The sequence below is a fragment of the Heliangelus exortis genome, chromosome 2, assembly GCF_036169615.1.
Source record: "Heliangelus exortis chromosome 2, bHelExo1.hap1, whole genome shotgun sequence".
Lineage (NCBI taxonomy): Eukaryota > Metazoa > Chordata > Aves > Apodiformes > Trochilidae > Heliangelus > Heliangelus exortis.
The window spans coordinates 124,299,581-124,323,545 of record NC_092423.1 but is presented as its reverse complement, the minus strand read 5'-3'; the positions used below and the strand labels follow the sequence as shown (position 1 = coordinate 124,323,545).

The following is a 23,965-nucleotide window of genomic DNA, read 5'->3' as shown; positions in this document are numbered from 1 at the left end:
GTATTTTTAGCTACTCTGAAAGCCCTCTTACTGAACTGCTGGTCAGCTACAGTGCTACAGGTACTTGTGCAGTAGGCATGTTATTTAGTAAATCTGAAAAACCCACATATGCAATAAAATATGAGAGAGGTGTCTTGCTGACAGAAGGGAGTCATTTTAGAACATGCCTTTTTAAACATGTAAGTTAGCCTAGAAAGTCCCAGCCTCAGAACTGCAGCATATTGCACAAGCTGTAGGGACTGGCATCACCTAAGCCAGTTGGCTAAGTATTATGACATCAACTTGATGACATTTCACTATCTGCTTAGAAGTAATGTGATAACTGTGAAATGGGCACTACCAGAGCACTCAAGCAGCTTAAATACGTCTGCAGTTTTCTGCAGATCAAATAAACAGCCAGCTAATGCCATGCTGCCCATCTATAAACTGATTTTCCCCCCTATTCATCTTCCCAGTAAGACATATTTACTGAAAAATCACCAAGTAATTTATTGGCTGAGCAGGAAAAAAAGAAAAGGGGAATAGAGGGAAGAAGAGGTACGTGAAGCCTCTATTGTGTGATAGAGAGAACAGCCTGAGCAAGGGACATATGGAGCCCTTGCTATAAGGAGAATGGGAACTGACTATGGAAAAAGGATAACAAACGCTGATACAAATTCCTGGTACAAGCAGATGAGAGAAAAGGGACTGAAGAGGAAGGTGCAGCAATGAAGAAAAAGATGGAAAAAGATTTGTGGCACCAGAATGATTTGCATGGTAGAAGATACACTGATTTCCAGTACTCCATAAATCAGAAAGGAGAAAAGAAAGGCATCTTACAACGCCTGTGAGTGGGCAAGTGAAAAGAGCCAATGGCAAGGTCAATAAATATGTCCTGTAAAAGCAATAGTGCATTAGTGCAATCCTCTAGCATACAGAGTCCTCATAATTGAAAATTTGTATCTCTATGATCAAAAAGAAAGAGGCAAGTCAAAGACATTATGCAAATTCAAGGGGAACTAAGATAGATATTTTCTTGATAATTCTATGAACAAGATTTGGTCCAGGAGATTATCCATTGTTGTCTGGGAGCAAATTTTAATTTGTCCTATTAAGTGGCAAAACTTAAGGACCTGAACTGCTGCACAAAATACACCCTCAGGAAGCTCAAGGATGAAATCAAGGGCTGATCTCTAGAGGAACTCAGGCAGGTTGGAGTAACAGGCTGGCAGAAGCCTCATAAAGTTTCACAAAGGCAGAGCAAAGTCTTGCACCATGGGAGGAGGAATCCCATGCACCAGGAATTGTTGTGGTCAGCTGGCCAGCAGGCATCTTTGTCCTGAAGGCCATGGAGATGGTGGTGGCCCCCAAATGGAACGTGGGTCCAGTGATGTGCCCTTGCTGTGGTACACACTGAGCTCTGTTCACAAGACCATAGCCAGCAGGTTGACAGGAGTGATAATTTCAGCACTTGTGCAGTAGGTTCTGGAGTCCAGCCTTGAGCCTGATAGTACAAGAAAGGCATTGAGTAAGTGTTGTGAGTACAGAGGAGGGCTGTCAAGAGAGTGGGCTGGAGCACAGGACAGTCCAGAAGAAGCTGAGCTCTCTGGATTTGTTCAGTCTGTGGAGCGGGCAAAGATTTGGCTGCTTTACTTCTGTTTCACCTCAGCAATTGTACTGCAGAGCAATTGTACCCTATTACAGAGTAGTTTTGGAATGATAGTTTTGTGCCTAGCACAAATATTAATACAGCATACCTTCTATTTTAATTAGGAATTAGTGGAAAACAATACAGCAACAAAGAAGCTGCAGAAAGCACCATATTGGTTTGCAGCTCATAGCACTCTTGGCAGTGTGCAAAAGACATTCACATGGTGCTTTTTGTTGAGCATTCCATAATTGGTGTGACATGTCACAGCCAAGAAGCCAGTTTGTCATATGCCTTCCACTTCACTGAAATTCATGCCAGGCTATGGAAAACATGGTAGGCATGAATGGAAACCTATCAACAGCCTGATCTTTGTCTGTCAAAATAAAAAGAACAACATACTGACTTAAATTATGTTGTTGTTATGCCACAATCCCCATGTTCTCCCACAGTTTCTATTATCAAAGAGCAGCATCTCATACTTGCAGACTATGAGCAAATAGCTCTATAAAATCTCTTTCTGCTGGGATTAATTCTATTTTTATTGCTACTCATCTACAAAACCCCAGAGCTGCTATGGCATACTCTGCTCCACCACAGACATTATTTAAAAGTCCACATGAACAAAAATCTATACTGAAACCAGAAAAAATACAGATTTTTATTTAGTAATTTTGTCACATCCTTAGGTACAGGTTTTTAGACATGGATGAACTAGAAAAAAAACCTCAAGTAAATACATCTAAGTGAATGTCATAAAGGTGTTGGCACTCTTGGCTGGAGCACTGGGTAAAACCCTTGCTGTATTTCAGAGCATGTTCCCATCTACCCACTTTGCAATGCAATGCAGCTACAACACATAACTGTGAGCTCATTTGGATACTTTCTGAACTCCAAGCAGCCGTATCTGTCAACTGCATTGTTTTGCCTGCTACCTTTCAATTCCTTTTGAAGCCCTGGAAAATATTTGCTTCTGCATGCAGGCATAAACAAACACAGACACCCAGTCACCTATGCTTCATTGTCAGAGCCAGCAGGTTTGCTTCTCTGAATGTACAATGGGCAAGGCAGAAGAACCAAACCATCAAGAAGTACATTACTATATGGGCAGGGGACACACACGAGGTTCAGGGTAACAGCTCGTGTGACTTCAGCTGTGGCAATGATAATGCAAGACCAGAAATATGCATTTCTATAGAAAGCTCTCATGTGCAAAAGTCTACCTGGTGCTCCTGAGATGGGTCAGCCAGGCTGCTGCCTAGCGTAGGAGCTCAAAAAGTCTGGCAACTCTTTGTCAGGCTGCTTGTTCAACAAGCTACAATTCCTACACCAGTTCAGTTTGCAGCCTGCAGTGACCAGTTCCTATACAGAGAGTAGTCTTTGCCAGAGCAGACAAAGGTAAGCAAGAAATCTTCAGCAGGATTGATGATGCAAAGGGCCCCTAAAATCCAGTCGAAATTTAAAGGAAAAAAAAAATTAAAATCAGGGAAGCAAGCAGTAGAACAGAACCTGCTACTGGAGACAACTGCAGCACAAGTTAAGCAGTAGGACTGAGAGCCACTGAGACAGACTGGCAAAATGCCCTGAAGATCTTACCAAGTACATCTACATACAGAAGCATGAAAAGGAACCATGTCTACAGCAATACCTGACTCCAGATTCATAACACTGAGCTATAGATTATTTTGGAATCATAAGTGAGAGGAGTTTCTGGATTGTGTCGAGTGTAATTATGTCTATGGAGCTGGATTTAACTTCTGTTCTGGTGAAGACCAGGCCATTTCCTTCCCCTGGTACAACCTGGGGCATATTCCAAATGGAGTAAGTGTAAATAACAGTTATTTATATGCTTTAACCAGATGTCCATATGATGATGGAACAAATAGAATCAGATAATAAGTTCCAGTCAACATTAACAAGATAGATGGACTATACAGAGCTTCCCAATGACAAGGAGCAGATGAGAAAGCTTTCTGCAGGTAACACTGCCTTGTGCCCTATCCATCTGGGCTGTTTGGCAAAACTCCACATCTTAGCTTAAGATTATGTGAATGTTCTCACATATTTCCTCTACCAGTTTCAATTAGGGAAGCAGGATATTTTTGGTGAGCCTGAGGCAGACCAGACTGAGTCAGAAGCTGTGGCAAGGGGAACAGCACGGCTGCTTCTGACTGGTAATAACCATGTGTTGCTCTGATGCTTATTTACTGGTGACAACTTTTTCTCTGTGCATAAATGGAATTAATCTACTCCTTTTCCTGCCACATAACACTTCTTGAGTTCCCTTGCTGACATGGACATATGTGCACTTACATTCGTGAGGTCTATTCAGGCAATAAGTCTTAGAGAATGTCTTTCAATCAACAGCTCAGTCCCAGTAAACATTGCCAAGAGGCTGCTCAGCTGAACAGGTGCATTATGAACTGGACCTTACAGTCTTAGAATATGAAGATAGAACTGCAAGTATTAAGAAAGGGATTCACTGTTTAACGTGAAGTTTTATGTTTCTACATGAAGTGTTGCTTAGATGCTACTGTGAAGCTGTTCCAGGAAAATATGTTCTGAATCATGAGATTACATATCCTTATTAAAGGCATTTCAATGCAACAAGAAAAAGGGAAAAAAAAAAAAAACCAAACCCGTTTAATGCAGCATTGCTTTTTGTTCAGCATTTAGAGAATTCCAGAACAAATTCCAGGAACGCCTTTGAAAGGTGGCTAAGCCTTCAGTCAGATCCTGCTACAAATGAACACCATGCTTCCAGCACAGATGACAGAGAGTAACTGGGTAGTTGAGCTCTGCAAAGTAGCATGAGCAGCAGATTGTGACAGGTTTCCTAAAATTACTAGATTGGCAATACTCATTTTTTAATCAAATGTAACTAATACTATTTTAATTATTTATTACTATTAAATGTTAACCATTACGTGTTCAAATTGATTGGAATATAGAACAAGAGAAGGCAAATCTCAGTGTAACTCAGATCATATCTCTGGGCAAAAAGGTCTGAGTCAGGGTCCAGCAACAAGTTGCTTCCATAAAGAACTTGCAGGCAAGATTCTCTGCATTAGACCTTTGCTCCTCATCACCTCTAAGAGGAGGAGATACCTGTATATACAGCAAATATAAGATTTTTGGGTTTTAAGGCTATGGGAAGAATATTGGGAATGTATGAAATATTTTATGGGACTTCTTAAAGTGGCATCTAAGTAGCCTGATAATGGGCACCAGTGTAAGAACGTAATTATTTTTACTGTTAATTAACATTGTACCATATTCTCTTTAAGTCCCAGCCCAAATATTACTTCAAAGGTGTGTGTTCCATATCCTCAACTTTCTTTAGATGATACTGACCCCATGTTTTTTACAAAATTTTCAATGGTGGAAGTTGTAGCAAACTGCTATGAGGAATTAGTCATGGCAAGTATTGTTTCTAAATGTGCATTCCCTACTTTCCCAACAGAGACAATGAAATAAGTGTTTCAGTTTTAGGTCTTACACACTGTTGGGCAACAAATCAACTTTCATCTGCTTATTCAAGGGTCAATAGCATTTGTTTAGCTATTAATTTAGTTGTGCTGCAGACACCGATGCCATCCACTGCTCAGTGGTGTCTGAAAAGAAAAATTATTCCTTGATTATACTCTTTCTCCAGCAGAGATTTATTATCCAGACAATGAACAACACTGTGGGAGCTCTTAAATTAGGGCTTAATGGCTGGTAGACTGCAGTGATAAGGAAAAAAAATAAAAATCACTGTTCTCTGAAAGAAGTGAACCTTAATGGAAATGCCTTGTTTTTTTCATTCAGTGGAGAGATTATCATAACCATGAAGGATGACCATCATATGCAGAGAGAAAAGGGCTATGTGGACTGAAAAAGCTGTTCAGACAGGATATTACTAGTATGCAGGGCAACGTGTCCTGCAGTCCTGGTCTCATAATTACTCAAATCAGCAACCAATTTGGTGCATATCAGCGGGAGACTTTCATCTGTAGCTCCTCTTTCCTTACAATAGGATTATTTGGGAGCTTAGGAATTAAATCAGAGGGATTTTTCTCAGTTTATGAAAGCAAAAGTGTTTTCTAAACATAGGCTTTGCATGAAAAAGAAAACATGCAGTCAAACTATAAATGTTCTTCAGATAGAAATTAATACATTATCAATCAACATTTATTTAAACACAGGATCTTGTAACTCAAGAATAACTTGGATAAGCTGCATTTGTTTCCATGTTTATTTAGTTACTCCTGATGGACTAGAGGAATCTGCACTGTGTGGCAGCTCACACCTCTGAGAAGTGGTGTCAGAAATGTGAATGTTGAGGCACTGGCTCCACCATGTGGGCTGTGGAAAATGAGTACTACCAGTCCAGCAAGAAGAAGCCTCCTTCTCTTCAGTTTTCAGTGAGGATGTTTCTATTGTCTGTGCAATAAAGGTAGGATGAATAGTTGGAATGTCAGTAAAAAAAAATTAAATACTCAGAACAATTATAAGACTAAAAAAATCTTAATCTGCTAAAGCTTCATCATTACCACCATACAGTGGTCTCAGGGCTGAGAGAACTGGCCCATGGTCTCACCATGCTAGGCCAGCGAGGCAACTGGTCTAAGTCCAGGAAGGAGTTTTGAGTTCCTCAGCAGTTTCCTGACCACTCTTCTGCAAGATATAGTAAGAGTGACATTGCACTACTCAAATTCACTGCAGTCATATTTTTCCCTAACAGGTACATCATGTTCTACTTAGCAATGGCATGACAGAATTGCAAAAGCATGAGTTAACAGACACCTCTGGATGAATCATGTGCACAGTCAGCAAGACTTAGCTTCAGAATTCCACTTCAAATAACAAATTCAGATAACATCCTGTGTAAAAGCTCCTGTTTATGCTAAGTCCACATATGGATCAGGAGTGAAACCACTTCTTCATACCGGAAGGCATCATCCCTTCCAACCTTCCTGTTGGATTTTACCAGTCTTTCCAGTTTTCTGAAGCAAAGGCAACTGGATGGAGTTTGCTCTACTGTTCTACTTAATTTACCATCTCACTTAATGATAATTTTCAGTCTCATTTATACATAGCCCTATCAATCCTTCTTCATTTGCACTTGAGTTCTTCACAGTCATCCATCTGAAAGTGAGGTATTTAGACCATGGACTTAGATTAGCTTTGCCTCATCCTGGCTGCATAGAAGCTGCATATCTTCTCCATCTTCCTTATCAAGACTGATTTTCCATCTATGATACATCTTTTTCAAGAGTAAAAGTCAGCATGATTTATGACAAAGTTCACTTTATTTAGGATCTTCAACATCAAAGATGCCCTGGCCTAACGATTTGCTTTTTATTTCTTACTGTCATTTACTTCCAACAGTCTTTTTAGTCATTATTCATCAGTAAGTGCAGCATTCCTTTTCTGTGGTTTGCCACGTAAGTTCCAGAGATTTTGTATGGTTTTGCTTTGAAGAACAGCAAGTCTTTTCCTCATTTAATTGCATGGACTTTTTCAGCTCATTAAACATGTATTTACACAAATGCTGAATATTTGCCTTTTTGAAACTAAAAGCTTTGAATATGCAGTTTTTTCTGTTCTTTTAATTTGAGTGGAAGCAACTCTCAATAATTAATGCAAGATTCATTTCTAGGACAAGCAGATTTGTTCACTGAAATTAAACTATTAATTGGATAGACCATTGATAACAGTCTCCTGTTGGATTTATGATTAACTGATAAAGAAATCTGGCATTTGCCATATGCAGAATTAAGTGGATTCTACACAGTATTTTATAAAAGTGGATTCTACAGTATTTTGACATCCAGTACAAATACAGAAAGTTAAAATTTTCTGTAATAACAATCCTCTGTTGGTGTTTACTTTGCTAGTAATATCATAAGGTCTGCATCTGTATTCAAATCTGTTTCTGTGTTTTAATGCATACAAAACTACAGCCTGTCTCTCCCCCACAAATAACCCTGAACAGGTCCATCTCACTTCATTGCATTTTTGCAAATCAGCATGTACAACAACCCTAAACTAAAGATACTCTTAAAAATATGTTATTCAAGAAAAGATCAGTCCAATTTGATCATCATTAACTGTATATTAGCTGTACTCTTTTTCAGGGGGAAATGTTATATGTCCCATTAATTCTTTGGTTTGGAAATAAAATAATTCCTGGATATATGTTCTGTACCACAATATTGACAAAGAAAAATGCCAGAATTCATCGAGATGAAAGGCAGGTAGAAGAGGTGAAACACACATCATATTGCTGCTTCCTTTGCTGAGGACATGCATGGGACAAAATGCCTCAAAAATAGAGTTTTTTCTATTTTGCTAAACTCACTGACAATATGAACATTCTTTAACTCTGATTAGTCAGTAGGTAAACTCAAGCAAGTATGTCCAGGAGAGTCTTTCTTTGGGATATAGTTTCTTTTCATCTTGTAGCAGAAATGCACAACCATATCTGGTTGTATACTCGGAATGAGGGAACACTTGAGCTCAGAGATCTGTGTGCTTCTTTCAAGAATCCAAAATTCATGTCCAAGTTGGTAATATCCAAGATGAGACATGAACGTATGAATTTTCAAAAGAGATAAGAGAGTGCTTGTTTCCAGGTAGCAAATAAAGAAGTTTTCATAGCTGAAAACAGACAAGTGATACTGATGTCTTGTATTTTTGAGGATGTTTGATTGGATACACAGAAACAAGGACGAGATATTAAACTGAACTCCAACAGTTAAAAAGATTAAGAGTAGAGTGTCTTTCCACTCTTGTATTACAAGCATCAAAGAAAAATGTAGCAACATATTTTAGTAAGTTTTTGTTACTTTCAACCATCACCCAGCATTAGAAATTAAACCAGATGCCAGTTTTTTAGGTAAGTCAATTTATTGAAGACACTAAAGCTGTTATTTCAAGTAGTGAACTAATCTTGTTTTATTGCCCCAATAACAAGAGATTAGAACAACACAGTCCAAGGGTTTTAGGTAGACTCAAGCTCTTGTCTCTGTTATTTGTGCTGAAATTTTCTCAACATCAAGATCAACCGTATAGGTGTATTAGAAGAAAATTTACTTGTAACACATAGTACAGTAGCAAAACATGTTATGAGCTGTCTGTAGAAACATTTTTATGTGATTAGTTGTGTAGATTTGTGAGTTTAAAGAAGATCCAAGAGACTTAAAATCAATACCACTGCAAGTGCTTCACTCATAATATCAAAAGCTGATCTTCTGATAAGATTAAGCCAATGCCAAAGCATCTGTAAACAGGATTCAATCAATACTTGAATTTCTGTTGATATGAACTTCTTTTTTAAAATGAAACTGCTTTATACTAAGCAATATACACATCTAATAAACTGAAATATTCTTAATGGCGATTCATCCATTCTTTGAACATTTCTAAATGAATTAAAAAATCAAACTCTGTCCTTAACTTCATTCCTGAATTTTCATTGAATTGATAGTAACAGCAGAATTAGTCCCACCTTGGCAATTCACTACTTGCAGCAGGGTTTTTCTATTTAAGATGAAAAGTGAAATAGTGAAAAACTGGGAAATGCCCATTCTAGCCATTTGGAACCCTGCCTTTTCCAGACTTCAGCATATCCCTTAGAAATGGTGCTGTGAACATGTTTGGGGCAGCACCTCCAAAAGGATGCCCTCTGCTACCTACTGGTTAAGTAAAGGAATACACAGAATCCAGAAGGCTGATTTGCAGAAGGCTTTAGGCACCACCTTTGACCACTGAATCTCCTGTACATACAAAACTGATCAGCCTGATGGTGAACAAAATGCAGCAAATCTCTACTCACCTGGTCTGCATGTGGGTTTAACCTAAATGGTGCTTGTGTTATCTGTTTAGGAAGCATGCTGCAATCAGTGATGGTTTGTTACCCAAGATTAGTATTCTGGAGATACAACCAGGCATACTCAGCTTCTGTGTATGAAGAAGGAAAGATCCCTTCCTGTCTTTTCAGTATTTGTTGTCTTTATCATGTCCTGCCCCTCCCCATTGATTTTTTGTTCTTTCATTGCTGCTGTTGCTTCATCCATCCAGCTACAGAGTACTGCTGGTATCATGTTATCTTGTAATTAGTGTAGCAGCTCTAGTATTGCTGAGGAGGAAGTGATTTCTGCTGCTTCTTGAACTATGTTACATCCCAGGCTGATGGGTTTTTAGCTCTGATGCTCTGCATGTCTTTTTTAATTTATTTTTGACATCTCAGTCTACACATGTTTTCACTTATTAGGGATTTTGTTGCATATGGAGAGGGTCTTTGTGGATGTTTCATATTTGCCATTTGTCTTCCCCACTACAGATAAATCCAGGTTTAGTCACCTAATCCAGCTAAAACCACCTAAGTGTTTACTGTGACTCTGTGTCATCAGAGGCTCTAAGTGGAGTCTGTTTAGCTCTGTTACTTTCTGGGGAGACACATCTGTTTGCACAGATGACTGGAGCAAGGAAATACTGGCAGACAAACTTTCAAATCATCTTTCCCTATCCTTCTGCCTTTACTACATTTCCTCTGAAATGATTTTTAAATATTGATACTGAGCCCATTTTCTTCCCAGACCACATAGCAGAATAGTGACACTATCACAAATGCTGAGGCATTTTTTGGTCAAGTATCACGTAATATATCATCTTATTAAGGCTAGTATTTACATACAGTATTTTTGCTGCTTTAAAAAACAGATTCGGTTTTACCACTAAGAATTTCAAGCTGAGAAACACGGATTTGGATCCAGAGAAAAAGAAGTAGACTGAAAAAACTAACTACACTTTGGGATACAGGGACTTTCTCACTCAGGTTCAGCAGAGTGAGAGTTGAGGCTTCACTTGAAGGAGGCTTTCACAATCCTGCCCTTCACAGGCTGAGGTGGGCGCCAGTTATCAACCAAGGGGCTCTCAGGTTCGTTCTCACCGTTCTTAGAAAGGGTCCGGAGCTTCGCCATCTGCAAGGAAGAAAAATTAAAGTGTCCATCTGAATGCACCTGGAAGCAATGTAAATAGGCAAGAACAAACTTTGAAAGAGAGTTTTCTTATATAAATGACAAGCATAGTGGTAGAGATTTTTGGTAGAGATCACTGCAGCCTGACAGCTAGCAATGTGGATCTTAACACTCTTCATCCACAGAACAGTGCATCATCTCACCCTTCCCTGGGCTTTTTTTAGATTTTTCCCTGATCCACACTCACAATATGGAAAAAAAGCAGGGAGCAGGGGCTTCCTGTGACTGTTCTGGAATGGACTGCAGCCACATCTCTCACAAAAATATGGCTGGCTGTAACGGGGGTGCATATTTGAGTCTATGAAAGGTGGTCTAATAGACAGAGCTGGTTTGCAGAAGTTCATATTTTGTTCTGTAAGTCAGAGAAATGTATGCCAAGTGCATTGTAATTTCAATCATTAACTCAGCACTTAGCTCTTGTTCTCCAAATTAACTTAAATTCAGTGTTGCTTGGTTAATTATTTTCATTAGAATACAAAAATAAATCTCTTGTTAAAACAGACAAATCAGTAAAAAGGCTATAGCCTGACTTATACTGCTGAAACAAAGAACTGTAAAAATGACCAAAAGTTTTAATGCAAGAACTCAAAGGTCACCAAGAAGGTCACCTTATCCAGACTGGCTCTCTATTCTTTTTCCTGAGGAAATGCACAGTTGAGGTTTATGAATATTATTAGTACATTAATTTGAATAAACATCCAGATTTGCAGGTTCTAACTAGTTTGATCCTGCTCCTTGTGAGCTTTCAGGAAGTCAACATCTGGACCAGCAATTTCTTAAACTTTGAAGCCAGCTAAATGTTAACTTCACTTGGCACTTAGTGTTGAAGAGCAGAGAATGAACTGAGGCCACTGTGATGGCTGAGTTTTGTGTCTCAGGGGTACTTCTGCCTACAAAGGCATTAAGGATCTCAGGATCACCCGTGATGAAGCCAGTTCAGGAGGTGTCTAGGAAAAGAACCTGATTCTCAAGGTCAGTTTTATAGTGAATTTCAAGAGTCCATTCTGCAGGTGATTTCTCAGAATTCTCAGCTAAAGCTTTCTTAATAAGAAAAGGTAGCAGAGGGATTTCCAATCATCACACTGACATACTGAGACACTGCTGAGAACTGGTCAAGGTCAGAAAGAAAAACTGGAGTTTACCTGGTCTGAGCTGACTTCTATTGGCTCCCTGAGGAGAATCCAAGTGATGCACTCCTCACAGGGGGGTGTAGTGAATGAACCATGGTAAGTCCAGTAGTCCCGAGATTTGGGGAAAAGAATTGAAGGATCAAAGTGAGGAAAAGGAGCCTCTTTTCCCTTAGAGAAACAAAAAATGATTCTCTGAGCTAATTCTAGGGACATGCATCTTAAAAGACATCAGTATCTGTTTTATTATAAATAGAGTGATTAAATATAATGATTCATGAAAGAGATCAATCTCCTTTTCTTCCTGTCAAGCATTTGCCCTGTAAATAATTTTGTTTCATTTTGCATCACTTGGAACAAAAGGTAAAGGCTGTGGCACTACAGCTACTGGTACCCTTTTTATTCAACAAAACAGTGGCCAGGTATTTATCCCAGATTCCTCTTCTCTATCTAAAGAAATTTCAATCTGCATGCCTATCTCCTCCCATAATTGCACTCTAATTACATTGTCATGGTGACACTCAATCTTCCTGTTGGCACTATTTCACTTAGTGTGAAATTTAAAGAGTATGGGATTCTGAATTTCTTACAGTTAAATATGCTTAACACTAGGCAAGGGAGAACAGCAAACACCAGAAACTTTTCCTGAAATTTTTTCTATTCCATTGAATGGGATATTGAAGACAGTATCTCCACAGGACTGTGAAGAGACTTCCTTGTCCTCTCAGGGAGACAAGAACTAAACAAAAAAGTTCAGTTCTCTACATATATTTAGGATGCAGCTCTGGAAAGCTGATTCTGTTCCATCTTAAAACTAATAGTTTTTAATCTCTCTTACATTGACTGGGATCTTGCTCCATCATTCCTACTATTTTTGTCTCAGTTCAGGATAACTAAATTTCTGACTCATATCATCATAGAATCACAGAATGGGTTTAAGTTGGAAGGGACCTTAGAGATGATCTACTTCAACCTCCTTGCCATGGGCAGGGATGCCTCTCATCTAGACAAAGTTGCTCAAGGCCTTATCCAACTTGGCCTTGAACACTTCCAGGGGGGAGCTTTCCACAACTTCTCTGGACAAGCTGTTCCAGAGTCTCACCATCCTCGTACTAAAGAACTTACATTCAGTCTAAACCTATTCTCCTTCAATTTAAATCCATTTCCCCTTGTCCTATTACTGGACACTCATATGATAAGACTCTCTCCATCCCTCCTGTTGTTTTGGCCACTGCTGTCCTCAAATTTAAAAAGCTTTTCACTTGTTCATATTTGCACACTGGCATATTTTCCTTACATCACAAAAATTGTTTTGATACCTTGGTCTTAATGTTATCAATTGCTTGAAGAATTCTCTTAATCTCTGGTTTAGGAGTTTTTCCAACCTGTAATGCAAAGCACAAGTACTTTATTTCATGTTCCACAGTATTCTAAATAATCTCAGTACATCCCATCTGTCGAGTCAGACAGCAGTACTCTCAGAGCATCCAGTACAGATTGACACAAAGTGATGAGTGTTAGAGGAACATCCGGAATAGCAGACTCAAGTAACTGGCTTTGTAACTAAAAATGCACTGAAAGACTCCACAAGGTATCTCCCACTGTTTGAGGAACAAGCTGTTCTCTCAGACACTGTCATCCCCCAGCCTTAGCTCTTGGCTCCTGGTTTGAAAGCAACCCACAACCACTGTGAGATTCACGAGCACTCAGCAAAGTGCTGATCATCTGAAGAGCTGCAGTTCCTGCAGACACCTCAAGCATTCCACAGCACATATGCAGTGAGATCAGACTTGATGAGATTCATGTCCTGACCTCCTCAAGCTATGGGTTCACTTTACTGCTTAATTCATGACATTCAGCACCTCCAAAAGCTTTGCCATGGCTCTGCATCCCAGAACAGTAAGGACAGTATGCATAAGACATGCTGTTACTGCAATATCTTATTCCAATACAGATTAAATACAATTCTTCAGGAGATAATTCAATCTCTGTTTCAGCAATACCCAAGAATGCAGTCATGGAATATGAAAAACCCAGAGCAAAACAACAGCTCCTGCACTGATGAGCAAAAAAGGAAAAAGGGAAAGAAGGCCAGAAAAGATAGAGTGGTACTGCTTATTTTTATAGACCTTTAGCTGACTTCAGCATGGTTAACAGCAACATGATGTACTTTATAAGCTGAGTTTTACAAGATAAAGCTTTAACCTAAAATAGACCAAATGAAATGACAAAGCAAGAATAACTAAAGGACATAGTCTTAGGGGAGAATCCCGACAGGTGCTGACCTTCTGTCACTTTCAGTTTAAGCTAATCACATAAAAAAAGGTCAGGCTGGCTCACAGTGTAACAGAATTAAAGTGACATTGGATCTGGCCTGTGCAGGGACACTGTGGCAAAATTAATTACATCCACTTACTATTGCTTGTACAATAGCAATGCAGCTTACTAAGGATAAAACAGTGAAAGGAGAGCTATTTCCTGACACTGTGTTCAAGCTGAAATGCCCACCTGCACGTAAAATGACTGCTATGCAGCTGAAGTTTGCAGAATTTATCACTATCAGGTTGTCTGCCTATTTGTGCTTCTCAGTGTCCTAGCCCATATGCAGATTTGATACTAGTATTGCTTTCTATTTAGTAACTTTATTTGAAAATCAATTGAAAAATATTGGTATAGCATTGCTTTGTTATGAAGCTGCTGTATCTCAAGGTTAAAATGTTCAGTGAACTTCTTTTTTTACCATCAATTCTTTCTTTTTGGAGCAGGTTTGTTGAACTCCTTTCAGTTCCCAGCTTATGTAGGGATCAGTGAGAGGCAAAGGATGGGAATATAAATCAACATAATCAGATACAGATAAGCAGATACAATACCTGCTAGCAGACAAAGGGCAGGAGGAAACACTCTTCCTACACAGACTGTCCTTAAAGAGCTGGTCACCTATCAGGGACAAAGTTAGCAAGTGTCCGAGATTTGAAGCTGAGTGTCTTTTGTTCAGTACTACCCATGATATGGTGTCACAAATGGTGTCAGAAGTTGGCTGTGAACAGGTTAGTGCATAGAACCTGGAGGGCTCAAGGACAGATGTGACTTCAATCTGTGAAATACTTCGAATTTTTTCCTGTAAAATCACAGAATCACACAGAATCAGAGTGTTAAGGGTTGGAAGGGACCTCAAGAGATCATGGAGTCCAACCCCCCTGCCAGGGCAGGATCACCCAGTGTAGGTCACACAGCAATGCATGACACAGTGCAGGGAAAAACAACAGGAACTTTTCCCTTACCACTTGTCAAAGCTGAGAAATACAGACTATTATAAACTGAGTATTTGCCACTTACTTTCAGAAAAATGCCCACAACAGCCACGCCATCAGGTTCTCTCAAAGCTCCAGCAAAATTACCATGTTTTGGATTCCAGTGCACCATATGTAACTAAAAATCAATGACACCACAGTCAGAACTGCAAGAAATTGCCAACAGTGCAATCTTAGAAAGCTTTTGCATTAAAATGAGAAAAGTTTCCACTGCACAGCAAGTAAAGGATTGGATGTGAAGAAAACCAGTATTGGAAAAGAAACCTATTTGCATTTAATTGAAGCATAAAAGAAGAAAACTTGAGTTTATCACACCATACCTTTAAAAATTAATCAGATAATTCAACTATGAACACTTCAAACCAAGCACGATATGTGAACATGCACTGCATAAAACATTCTTGACCTGCACTTCACTTCTGGTAGAGTTTTAGATCTTTATATGAAGCAGATAACTCAGGGATTTGCACTGTGTTGTATGCAGCTCATATTTTATTGTTCTATTACCTTTTATTGCTCTCAGCACATGGTATGGGAAAGAAGTGGATATAGTGGATATAATTACTTTCTCGTTTCTACTGTATTTTCAGGATATATTTCAAGGTTTTACACCTCCTTCCAGAAAATATCTGGCTCCTGCATATAGCTAGAAATAAATACTGCAACCAGAAGTGTGGGATCTCAAAAAAGTAGTGTTTGGAACACAGTGTCACACCAAACCATAGAAGTATGGTGCATATTTTGAAAGCAAATTTTAAACTTTTTTTTTTCTAATGCACAGTAATAAATATTTAAAATAACAATAAAATACTTTGTTGTGGATACGAATTAATGTATTGTTATCTGTTTCTTTTGTCCTGAGGATAAAGGTATAATTGCTAAGAATTGGTGGAACAGCCATCTGGATGCATTCTAGCATAATTTCATACATCCCAGGCTTTCTTCCATTGGCAAATATCTGAGTACTGCAAGAAAAAGCAAAGTAAAAAATCTGTATTTGAACTAACCAAGAAATAGATTGAGGAAGCACAATTTGTCTATTTGGTTGGCTAGCAAAAGAAGAACACTAACATAGTTTGGCTGTGGCTAAGAAATGGAGAAAAAAATAAACCTGAATCATCACCCACAGACATCTCTGCAATGTTTGTGGACACTGATCCTGCCAGGATTTCCTCCTGTGGTAGGTTGGCAAAGTCCCTGTAATCTCCGCACCCTGAAGGTATAGGTGAAGGCAGGGAAACACTGCTCCAGACTTAGAATCATAGAATCATAGAATAGGCCTGGGTTGGAAGGGACCTCAGAGATAATCGAGTCCAACCCTTGATTAACTACCGCTGCAGTCACTAGACCATGGCACTGAGTGCCACATCCAGTCTCTTTTTAAATGTCTCCAGGGACGAAGAGTCCACTACCTCCCTGGGCAGCCCGTTCCAATGTCTGATCACCCTTTCCGTGAAAAAATTCTTTCTAATGTCCAATCTGAACTTACCCCAGCACAATTTAAGACCATGCCCTCTTGCCTTACTGAGAGCTGCCTGGGAAAAGAGACCAACCCCCCCCTGGCTACAACCTCCTTTCAGGGAGTTGTAGAGAGTGATGAGGTCTCCTCTCAGCCTCCTCTTCTCCAGGCTGAACACCCCCAGCTCCCTCAGCCTCTCCTCATAGGATCTGTGTTCGAGTCCCTTCACCAGCCTGGTTGCCCTCCTTTGGACCTGTTTGAGGACCTCAGTATCCTTCTTGAACTGAGGGGCCCAGAACTGAACACAGTACTCGAGGTGAGGCCTCACCAGGGCTGAGTACAGGGGCAGAATCACCTCCTTGGACCTGCTGGTGACGCTGTTCCTGATACAGGCCAGGATGCCATTGGCCTTCTTGGCTACCTGGCTACTTCTTGGCTACTTCTTGGGGGCACAGGCATATATTTTGTGCCTATTCTCAAAGAAGATGGAGGATGGAGGTAGCCTTTGCTAGTAATCCACCCGTATCAATAGTGAACTCACATATTTATTGCCTGAGGAATTTTTCAGAGCCTAAAGCAGCCATTAATTTTAGCAAATTTGAGCAATAGTGCCATAGTTTACATTAAAAAAAAACCAAAAACCACAACCCCAAACATCTGTTTTCCATAGTTCCTGAAAATAAATACAGAGATTTTACAGCTCAGAGGTTCAGAAACGCTATGGTACTCTGTATCATTCTGAATCAGTTTTAAGGTGGATCGAATTTAGAATGTCAGGTTATTAAATGTGCTTTTAGTGAGTTTTTCTGTTTGTTAGTAATGCTTTCTGAAACTGTATAATTCAAGCTATACCAGAAACAGATAAAAGCTGAAATACATCAGCAGAAAACAGCTGTTCCTATTTGGAAATAAGAGATCGCTTTGCCTAAAATATTTTTAAAATATTCTAAAATACTAGCAAAACCTCTTGCTTGAGGAAGCAAATCCTGTGTTAGTATATAATTGCAAGGATACTTTTGTTGGCAGATGCAACTTATCCCACTGCACACTGATGAATATTCACAAGTTTCACAGACAGATTTAAAGAAAATAATCCATAGCTAAACACTTGCACAAGGGAGAATGGTTAATCTCTTCAGATCCACAGTCAAATTCCAGTTAGTAGTGAATATTACCATTAAAAGTAAGTCCTACCTCTGCTGCATATTTCACCCCATCTATAACATGCTCAGAGCCACGGTCATCAGAGGAACCCCAATGCAAGTGAAGCTGACGCAGCCTGTAGACTTCTAGAAGTGGCCCTCCTCTCAGCACTGCAATTGATAATCTGCATCAGCATTAGCCTACAAAATGCTGAAATGTACATGTACTGAACAGGACCCATACTTTATGAGTGGAGTAACTCTTGCAAACTCAGGTGATTGCAGTGGGGGTCACTGCAACACTCACCAGTTTACAAGGTTGGGGCTGAATTCTGTTACCACTCAAGAAGAGTCTTGTTTGATGTGAAAACCGTGGAAGTCACTGTGAGGAAAGCACAGAATGAAATCCCAGGAGCTCAACAAGCTCCTTTTCTCTTGGCAAGTGGAGATACTAGAGTTCCTGATGTGGAGAGAGAAGGAAGGTATTCACAGCTGATGCTTGTCAAGAAAATGCTCTGTTGTGAAGTAGTTGGGGATAGGACTGTGAAAGCAACCCAAAGGTACTTTGAACCAGACCTCTAATCCATGTCTGGCCTACTTTTTACAGTTCAGATAGAGAATGGTTACAGCACAGTTTGCTTCTTAGAAAAGAAGGACCTATTGCTTGAAAGTGAGGGAAGAGAAAAGAGTGTAGGTTAAATGAGACAGAAAGGTGTTCTTGACCAAGCAAAGCTATAATCCACATTTAACATTGTCACCAACAAAGCAAATTAAGAGGCTGTTATTTCAGATGCTCTTAGGCAGTGTTGACCAGGCATCAGTCTGGCAGTTTACATCAACTCTTTCTTTCAAAACATCATACTTGCTCTTTCAGTTTGGGAATTCTTTTGAGCAGACCCTGCTTAGAGGATAAGCTCTCAAATACACGCTGCATTCATTACCTAAGGCAGGAATGAGACGTGTTTCCTTACACAGAAAGCTGATAATGCAGTTCACAACTGCAGTGCCAGAAGACCTGGGTTAAATAGCATTCAAGTTTGAACTTCTACCAATAGCTCTGAAGTTCAAAGTTAACATTGAAATAATACTTCAATCCGCTTGTGCCCAACGGTCTCAAATTAATTCTTGACATCATATATCTTAGAATACCTAAAGAGAGTAAAATGCTTTACTTTGCAGGTTCTCTTTTCAGTTGGTAGATGTCACAGACATTGTGAGGGCAGAAACAAAGCACTTTGCTGAGATTTATGCATGCAGTTCCTCTTATTTATAATTTTTTTCATACATAAATAACCATAACTAACTCAACAGAGTATGGAGTAAGCCTTCTGTAGAAGTCTTTAATGGAAAATACATCACATACTAAGTTGTTGTTATTGTTGTTGTTATTATATTTTATTGTTTCACATTTGAAACAATAGCAAAAAAAGGCATGGACTCTAAAGCCCAACACCTCACAGGTAATTTGCTTCCCATTTCACAACAGAGGAGGTAGGAACTTTCAGGAGCCACATATAAGTGATCCACCTACATTTATGAGCTGAATGTGTACCAGAGTTGGGAACTCATTCAGCAGTTGTTTCTTAGAGTTGGCCATTTCCAGAGCTCAAATATATGTTGTTTTCAGAGCTTTTTCAGGGGGCTAAAAGGGGGCTCATGAGACTTCCCATACAAAGAGAAGCAATCAGTATCACAGTTGGTGGAAATACAGTGTTGTGTTTATGAAGTGCCTCTAGGCAAACACTAAACCCCCTGGGTGACACTGTACAGAAAACCTGAGGATGGTGTCTGTGTGGAAAGAGAAGTCCACCTTTGACTTATCAATCTTAAAGGTCCTTTCCAACCAAAAGGATTCTATGATTGATTCAGAGATGCCCTTGCAGCTACAACCTCCCTGCCCCAGCTGCAGAGGACCAAAACATGGCCAGATCCACCAGGGTAAGTTCTGGTAGCACCTTTTTTACATACCTAAATGACTTTTCTCTGCCAGACTGCGTGCACCAGGTGCCACAGGATGCATTTTGATTCCCAGTGCTTTGCAAGCCTCAATTCCCAACAACCCTCAAGAGCCAGACCAAAAACCGACCTGATCGATCAAAAGAGTCGTCAAAGACTACCCGGCAGGTGCGCCCGTTGTTCAGGATGGTTTTTGCAGCCCCGGGATCATAACTGGCGTGCCAAGAGCTGAGAGAAGAGTCGTGCTGCACGTCTTTGCTGTTGATCTCAATAGGCGACTGATTGTCTCCCTTGGCCAGGGGGTAGTTTTCATGCCAGTGCTCGGGTCCTGAGGGGACAGGCAAGAAAATGTCGCCCTGGCTCGGACCCTTTCGTCCCGGCAGCCCAGAGCCCCTCCACTCACCGTTGTCGCTGTCGTAGCCCCAGACGGCCCTGGCCATGCTGCCTCGACCCCTCCCCAACCCTCCTCCGTAGCCTCCGCCACCCTCCTTCCTTCCCCCGGGGGGCTTTTTATAGACCGCCGCGGCTCCGCATCCTCCCCTGAGGGGCGGGGAGGGGAAGGGCGGCGGGGGAGACCTCGGGGCGAATAAGGGGTGAGGAGCCATGAGGAGCTAAGGGGCGGGCTGGGGTTGTTTTCTCCCCCGACCCCGGGAAGAAGCAGAGGGGTGCCCGCGGGACTCAGCCGCATCTTTCGTCCCGCTCGGCACTTCCTCGCCTCAGCCCGCCCTGCTCCCGGAGTGGCAGCAGGAGAGCTGCGCCGGCCTGGGGACCCTCCGGGAGCGGGGCTGAACCTGCGACGGGAATGGCGGGAGCGGCATGCGGAGCCCGGCTCGGGTGGAGGAGCGGCTGTGTGGAGAGCTCGCCTGCCTCACACGCGTGGGGAGCAGGACAGAGGGCAAGGAAGGAGCCCGGCCTAGCCCAGCCGGCATCGTTCTCCCGTCTGCGAGGAGCATCGCGGGTGTGAAGGATGCCCAGGGGCTTTCGGGCAAGCTCCCGGGGCAGGCCGGCTGCAGAGCTCCGCATTCACTGCCCTCCCGAATAGTCCCGTTATACAGCTCCGAAAGAAACTGTATCTCTTTGAAAGGACATCTCATAGCCTGCTAAACCACTGCAGTTATGTAAAAGTAACCTCTGCCAGCTCCAAATGAGGCTGTTCCTGGCTATTCAGTCACAATCGGGTTTGATGTCCAGTTGATCCTCATTCATGCAAGGAGCTTTAAACCAAATGCATTTTTCATGTTAGGCAACTTAGCAGTCGATATTTAGGCCAGCAAAACAGCTGCTTTTCAGATGATGGAGAGTTAGTGATAGGTATGGTTGTGTTAGTTGGCTTTGTCTCTACATCTGTGTTGAATAGTCAAAGCTTTTTTTTCAATTCCAGCTCTGCTGCAGTCTCCCTTGAGCTTTGTCATCCCATGTTGACAGTGTGGCAACTCTATCTACCTCAAGCTAAATATATCATCAACCTACGTACCTTGAGCTAAATAATACCCCAAGCTAAATGTTTGGGATTCAGCCAAAAAGCATCTCAAACCATGAAGATTTCCAGCATAGTTGCAGCAAACTTGCTTAAATGGTCCTTGTACCAGTCAGCACTGGAATGTAGCATGGAAATTAATCTGTGGCTTTGTATTGGTGAGGTACTGGGAAAAGGTTGAGAAGTTACAATATACAGACCCTAAGATTAGTTTGATTGTATTTGATGTCTCAAAGCCAGATGGAAGATAAAGGTTCTAGTTTCTAGTTTACCCATATACCTGGCTAATAAATGACTAACTATGAATTTTGTTTAGGGTAACTAGAATGATTTATTTAAACTTGCTTGGTTAACTCTTCTTCCTCTGAGTTTGGTCATAAATAAACTTCCTGCCTTTGATATAAAGGTAGGACAAGTTCTCTCACTTAGGAATATACATCTGAGAATATTTGTGTAGACATTTATATAGTACATTTACAGGAAGAAGAAATGTTACATTGAAAGTTACTAAACCTTAGTAATGTATATGATATGGTAAGCATTCCTCTTACCATCTCTAAAGATATGAGGATGTGCTCATTATCAAAATGTTCCTCAAAAAACAGTTCCTCATACCTTCTGCAGGCAAAATTCGATTCAGAAAATACTAGGAGGTGATTTAGGTACAATGTTGTGGAAAATTACATCTTTTTTACTTCCAAAAGAAACAAAAGAAAACCGTTTTTTTTACTCCACCATCAAGCAAATCAATAACATCGCATTTTTTGCAGGGGTGAGCATGTAAATTTGACACATTACAATTTTAGTTCATAAAGCTTACACATTAATCCTTTTGAAGTTGTTTCTACCTAATCATCCTAGTGAGAAGCATTTGTGAGCTCATGAAATTCTAAATGGAGCGGTTCATTTTCTGTCTGTATTAACAGAGAGCTTTAAAGGACTTCCTTATTGATGGCTCAGAGAGACTTCTAATCAACTTCATGTATACAAAGAATGTTCATAGGAGCTGTATATGGAGGTAAGGGGCATGATTTGTATTACACAGAAAAAGGTGCAAGTCTGTTCTTTCCCTAGTATTTCAATTCATTGCTCTTCATGAGAATTTACACAATCTTCTCTTCATGCCTGCAGGGAAAGTCTTCGTGTTTCAGCTTTCCAGAGGGCTGTTCCTGTTGTACCCAGAGGAGCAGCTCTCTGCCAGTTTCTACAAAGTGCTGCTTCTAGGCACTGACTTACATGCAAGTGACAAATGATAGGATCAACAGTGTAGGTACTTGGAGTCAGCCCCAGGCACTGAGTCATGTCACAGTCTCACATTGAATTTGTGGTGGTGGCATTCTTTTCCTGCTGCTTTCATCATCAAAGGTAGAGCAAAAGGGATATGTAGTAGCTTTATCTGCATTAAGAGAAAATCACAATTAAAATATTTTTGCATCCCTTGGGGCCTACCTTTGCCTTTATCCTTCTGATTTTGGCTCAGAAATTCATTATCATCTAACTTGCACAACATTTCTTTCTCTGGGAAGTAAATACTTCTGTTATGAAAAAGCGTGTTACCTACTGCATTCACAGTTGCATTGCAGTGATTTTTTTCTATTTTCTGAACTTACAACATGTTTAGAAAGCCAATAGCCATCTGAAATAGCAAAGGTGAGAGGGCAACTAAATCCCTATACCATTCACAAAAAACTTCTGCTAACCCAGCTGCAGTAACTTCACCCACAGTACCACAGTGTCCCACTAATGAAAGCATCTTTGCAATACCTTCTGAAAAGGAATTATATTCCCATTGTGCAGTTGGAGAACTGAGGTACAATATTTTTAAGGATGCCATTCATAAAAGTCGTCTTACATCTCTTATATACTTTTAAAAATCGTGGTTGTTTAGCCAGGTAATTAGGTGAGAAGACAGCAGGCAAAACAGCAGGAATTGAAAGACTATCTTCCTTCCTCTATGCTTTAATCTGGTCACACTTGCTCAGGAACCTATCTGCATGCAGTAGTACTCAGTAGCACTGTAAGCTGTAGCAAGTTGACATCTGTTTCATCAGGGTGATAAGGTTTGAGAAATTCAGGAAGGAAACTGGGGAACTGAATCAAATGGAACAAATAAATAGCAGATTGCATAAGTGTCATTAATGTCTGGGGCTAACAAATATTAGTAAACTCATTATCTGTGATTTTAGCTGCAGAGAGAAAGCTATGCATCTGCTCATAGTGTTCTGATTCTGTCCTTAAAGGTAAAAGTGATCTGAGCATTAAATGGATATTGCTAGGTGAGGTGCAGGCTGAATAAATACTAAATCTGGCTTCTCTGAGACTGCCCTCTTTGAGACTGTCCTTTTTAGAATAAACCAATAATACAGCACATGCAATGTTGGGACTTATGCAAAAAGCAAGTGGTGTAGCATGGAAAGTGATGTCCTTATGGAATGTAGCTGATGTTTGCCGGACAGCTTCCTATCACTACTGTATCTGTAAAAGTGTAATACTAAATAGTATAATCCAATCCCAGTGGATATAAATCAGCAATCTTCATGTTAAATGGCCTTTCTGTTAAGGCAATAAACCCACTTATGTATAGCAGACAAGTGCATGCATCACGTGTCTGTAACTAAAGAGAAATGTAGTGGGTTGAAATGAGACCAAAAGGGAGAGGTTTTAGCCTGTGCAATAGTTGCACACATGCCCATGTCTGAAAATCATACACAGCCACAGGATCACAGCTGGGCTATTGGTAATAGCAATTTACTTCAAAAGGTTATCAGAATAAATAAAACATTTGCCTTGTTGGATACCTAATCAATAAGGTACTATTCATCCAAATGAATACATTTGTC

At 40.4% G+C, this 23,965-nt stretch overlaps 1 protein-coding gene across 2 annotated transcripts; it reads right to left on the bottom strand.

Moving 5' to 3' along the window:
• Nucleotides 1-8,613: 8,613 nt before the first annotated feature.
• LOC139793339 (carbonic anhydrase 3-like) lies at nucleotides 8,614-20,156 on the bottom strand. 2 transcript variants are annotated; one of them, XM_071737874.1, is made up of 7 exons: nucleotides 20,052-20,156; nucleotides 19,779-19,976; nucleotides 17,745-17,863; nucleotides 15,117-15,209; nucleotides 13,100-13,165; nucleotides 11,796-11,951; nucleotides 8,614-10,596 (listed from the first exon to the last, which is right to left on the bottom strand). In XM_071737874.1, the coding sequence occupies exons 1-7, from the start codon at nucleotides 20,086-20,088 to the stop codon at nucleotides 10,477-10,479; spliced, it is 789 nt and encodes a 262-aa protein (XP_071593975.1). In that variant the 5' UTR covers nucleotides 20,089-20,156; the 3' UTR covers nucleotides 8,614-10,476. The 2 variants fall into 2 exon arrangements, with proteins under 2 accessions (XP_071593975.1, XP_071593976.1); XM_071737875.1 differs by lacking the exons at nucleotides 17,745-17,863; nucleotides 20,052-20,156 and having other exon boundaries at nucleotides 19,779-19,869.
• Between the last annotated feature and the right edge of the window lie 3,809 nt (nucleotides 20,157-23,965).